General features: G+C 39.7%; 1 protein-coding gene across 3 annotated transcripts in view; it reads left to right on the top strand.

The window, feature by feature from the left end:
* The window catches only part of Phex (phosphate regulating endopeptidase homolog X-linked), a 258,664-nt gene that overhangs the window by 46,417 nt on the left and 208,129 nt on the right, over positions 1 to 4,118 (top strand). For all 3 annotated transcript variants that reach the window (XR_004120468.1, XM_031376718.1, XM_031376727.1), the window contains one exon: positions 3,650 to 3,736. Coding sequence is in view for 2 of the 3 variants with exons in the window: in XM_031376718.1 (XP_031232578.1) it covers positions 3,650 to 3,736 (87 nt within the window). In the remaining variant the exon portion in view is untranslated. The remainder of the gene's footprint in view (positions 1 to 3,649; positions 3,737 to 4,118) is intronic.

Here is a 4,118-nt window from a genome sequence, read left to right as displayed (position 1 = left end):
TCTTAAAGTCCTGTATCATCACCATGAGAAGTGATTTTAGATCTGAATCTTGCTTTTCCAGTGTGATGTTGTGTCTAGGACCTGCTATGGTGGGAGAATAGGGTTCTGACGATGACAAGTGACCTTGGTTTGTGTTTCTTCTGTTCGGACACTTGCCTCCTGCCACCATCTGATTATCTCTATTGCTACTTGGCTTTGCTAAATCTGACTGGAGCCTGTCCTTCCTGTGATCCTGGTTGTGTCAGAACTCCTCAGAGTCAAGCTGTCTCTGTGACCCTGTGATTCTGAGATCCTGTGATCCTGGGCCTGTTAGAGTGTCTGAGAGTAGAGCTTCCTCTGGGTATTGTGGGACTGGCTGAAAAATTTTTGCCCAAGGTCTTCTCAGAGCACTGGCCCAGACAGACAGGAAGGAACCAGTGCCACTGGACTGGTGGAGTTCCTGTGTGCCTGGGTCCCACTGGTCCCAGTTACTTCTGCTGTTGGGACAGATATTGTATCCTCCTCACCTCTGATCCTCTGATCCTGGGGTTGCTTGAGCTTAGTGAGGAGAAAACAACACACTCTATGTAGTTTTTTGTTTTGTTTTGTTCTGTTTTCCAGAGACAGGGTTTCTAAGTGTAACAGTTCTTAGTTGTCCTCAAACTGGCTCTATAGACCATGCTGGCCTCAAACTCACAGAGATCCACTTGATTGTTGAGTGCTGGGATTAAAGGCTTAGACCATCATGCCCAGCTCCAGTATATGCAATTTTAAGATACTTTGAGGGGAAGAATTTCTCCAGCCAATTTTGATGCTTGGGGTAGTCTGGTATAAGTTTTTTTTTAATGAATTGATGTTTTCTTTCTTGCTTTTTTTGTTACTTTCATTTTTTTTTTTTACAGTCTGGTCTTTACCCCTGACCCCAATAGTTCCTCATCCCATTCCTCCTCTTCCCTGTCTCCAAGAGGATGTCCTCCCCCAGACCTCCCCACTCCCTGGGGTCTCAAGTCTCTCAGGGGTTAGTTGTGTCTTCTCTCATTGAGGCCAGACCAGGCAGTCCTCTATTTTATATGTGCCAGGAGTCTCATATCAGCTGATGTATGCTGCCTGGTTGGTTGGTGGTTCAGTGTCTGAGAGATCTCTATGATCCAGGTTACTTGAGACTGCTGGTCTTCCTATGTGGTTGCTCTCCTCCTCAGCTTCTTCCAGCTTTTCCCTAGAGAAAGAAAGATTGAAAATCTAACAACACTGACTATGCAAGGAAAATCCTGTATTGGTGGCCTATGAGTCCTCCCCATTTAGAAGACATTTTAATAACTTGAGTAATTGCCTGTGACAGGTGGGTATTATTTTCTGCTTATTAATGACTTTTTAGGTTTGGTCTTATTTCTTTTCTCACAATTGCACATGCAGAGACAAAGAAAGTGGTGTCGGGAGCTGATTGCCACCTCCCGATCTGCATAGCAATGCATTCCTGCCTACTTTGATATAGAGAGAAAGGGGAGAGGAACAGGGAAAGGATGTGACAAAGAACAGACCATTAGCAAAATATTCTTTGAAATGCCACATTCTGGTATAGAAACCAGAATTTTGAAGTGTAGATTATTGATGTTTTGTGCATGGTTAGAATTTTAGGATTAATCTGTTCAACATATATGTTTTCTCTTTTTCCTGTGATCTATAATATGCATTGGAAACACAAACAGGTAAGTATTAAAGGCCTGTGCTTCTTTTGGCTCCTGTGACTTGTTTCTTAATCCTTCAGGCAGTCATTTGTGTAGCCTGCAGAGTTTTTTATAACATTGGAATATGATCAGAACCCAAAATGAAATTTGGGTTATTTACTTTCTAATGTCTCTTTCCAATAGTCTAATGACTGTAACCTGCATATGCGGAGTAGCAGAAAGGCATGTAAGACTGAGAGGAAGTATGTGTGGGAATGGTTTGAGAATGCTGTTGATTGAAAAATAAACACAAAACCAAAAATAAACCTCCTTTATTTCTGGAGCAGGTTGTCTAACTTTTCTTGCTGTGATAATCCATAAGAAATACCAAACATGTAATTTAAAATCTTCATATCAAAGCAGTTTGCTAGAATCTATGTAGTGTCATAGGCTTGGTTAATGTGCAGGTGCTTATAAAAATAGAAGTCAAGGACCAGTTCCCAGCACTTATGTTGTTGGGCAGCTCACAAGAGCCTGTAACTCTAGCTCCAGAAGATGTAGCACCCTCTTCTGACCTTTGTTGGCACTTGCAAACAAGCACATATACAGACACAAGACAAACACACAGACACATAATTAAAAGAAAACAAATCTTAAAGGAAAAAAAACTGAACAAGAGCTTTGGGTTTCAGTGTTTGAAATGTAAAACTTGTAGTTTAGAAGTGGAGTTGGAGAGATGGCTCAGTGGTTAAGAGCACCGACCGACTGCTCTTCAGAAGATCCTGAGTTCAATCACCAGCAACTACATGGTGGCTCACAACCATCCAGAACTGGTGCCCTCTTCTGGAGTGCCTGAAGACAGCTATAGTGTACTTACATATAATAAATAAATACATATTTTAAAAAAAGAAGTCAGTTCTGAGAATATGTAATTATTTATCAAATTGATTAGCATTAAACATTGTGCTTTGAAGCTCTTCTGAGAGCTGAAGGAACATCTATCTATTCCACTGTGATTGTGGAGGCTGTCAAGTGTTTTCCTTGATAGCCGCAGTTTTACATTGTGGAAATAGGCCTTGCCAAAGGGACTACAGTCACCATAGGGTTTGTTCAACTTGGCTTCAAGTTGATAACTTGATACAGGCCAATTCAAAGTGAATTCTTCCTCTGTCTCTCAGTCCTTCCGTCCCTCCTTCCCTCTTTCCCTCCCTTACTCCCATCTACTTCCCTTCATTTTTTTTTTTCATTTGAAGAAGTTTGTTTCCACTGAGTTCTGGTTTTTTTCTTTCCTTATTTGAAAGAAGAGTGATAACAACCTTTTTTTTTTTAACCTTCAAAATTCTTGTTAGTGATTTTATAAATAGAAAATAAATTTCTAAGAAGGTCTGGCAAATGTTTTTTTGTTCATGGCTTTAATTCAGTATTCTTAACGTTGCATGCATAAGTGGGCACATTTTCAGACACTTTGGGTAGGCTTTCCAACCTTGCTTCTTTATTTCCTGTTGCAACAACTTGTTTTTTAATGCCTATGACATGTTTATGCAACACCAAATAAAACTTTGGGAAATTCTTTTCCGGGTGACCTCCCTGAGAGGCCGAGTTATGAAAAAAAAAAAAAAACTAAAGAAACTTGACCCTGATGAAATTACTTCCATTGAGAGTATTACTTGGTCCAGAAACAACAGACTGAATCCAGTTATTTTTGGTTCTTTAATAAATGAAGTCTGCTTCCTTTTTGTGTAGGTGGTGGAAGAAATTAACCCCTGTAGAAAGTCTAGTCTCAGATGGAAGGTGAACCTTAGGTTTCTCTTGAGTTAGGTGAACCTTGGATAAGAGAACATTTATTGTTTTTATTTGGATCTCAAGCAGCTTGGAATCTCTCCTGCTGCCTGCATGTCTTGTATTTTCCAGAGTTGTCTGTCTTTGCATTTAATTTTCTGGAGGATGACCTTCAATTTGACACCATATATGGATGGATGCTAATGAATCCCGTTTCACCTTCCTAGCACTTCTGGAGAAATCAGTCAGTCGAAGGCGGGACACTGAAGCCGTACAGAAAGCCAAAATCCTTTACTCATCCTGCATGAATGAAAGTAAGAAAGAAAAATAAATAAAATATTTATGATCCTTAGACTTCAGAATCCTATTAATGTTTAATGGTATTGTTAAGAAAGAGAGGACTAAAATTCTATTACTGTTTAAAGGTGTTATTTAGGCAATAAAAATTCTCAAACACTGGAATCTATTTTGTAGCTAATATGTGGCTGTTGTAGTGAAGAAATTAATTTTGTAAAGACATTTTGATTTTATTATTTTGTGTTTCTAACTAGGTGTACATGTGTGTGGGTACATGAACTAGAGTGCATGAGTACTGGGGGGCTGTGGAGGTTAGATAAGACTGTAGGAACCTGTCTTAGTCAGGGTTTCTATTCCTGCACAAACATCATGGCCAAGAAGCAAGTTGGGGAGGAAAGG

The sequence above is a fragment of the Mastomys coucha genome, chromosome X, assembly GCF_008632895.1.
Source record: "Mastomys coucha isolate ucsf_1 chromosome X, UCSF_Mcou_1, whole genome shotgun sequence".
Classification (NCBI taxonomy): Eukaryota; Metazoa; Chordata; class Mammalia; order Rodentia; family Muridae; genus Mastomys; species Mastomys coucha.
The sequence above is the reverse complement of the archived record's forward strand: the minus strand, read 5'-3'. Positions and strand labels throughout refer to the sequence as shown.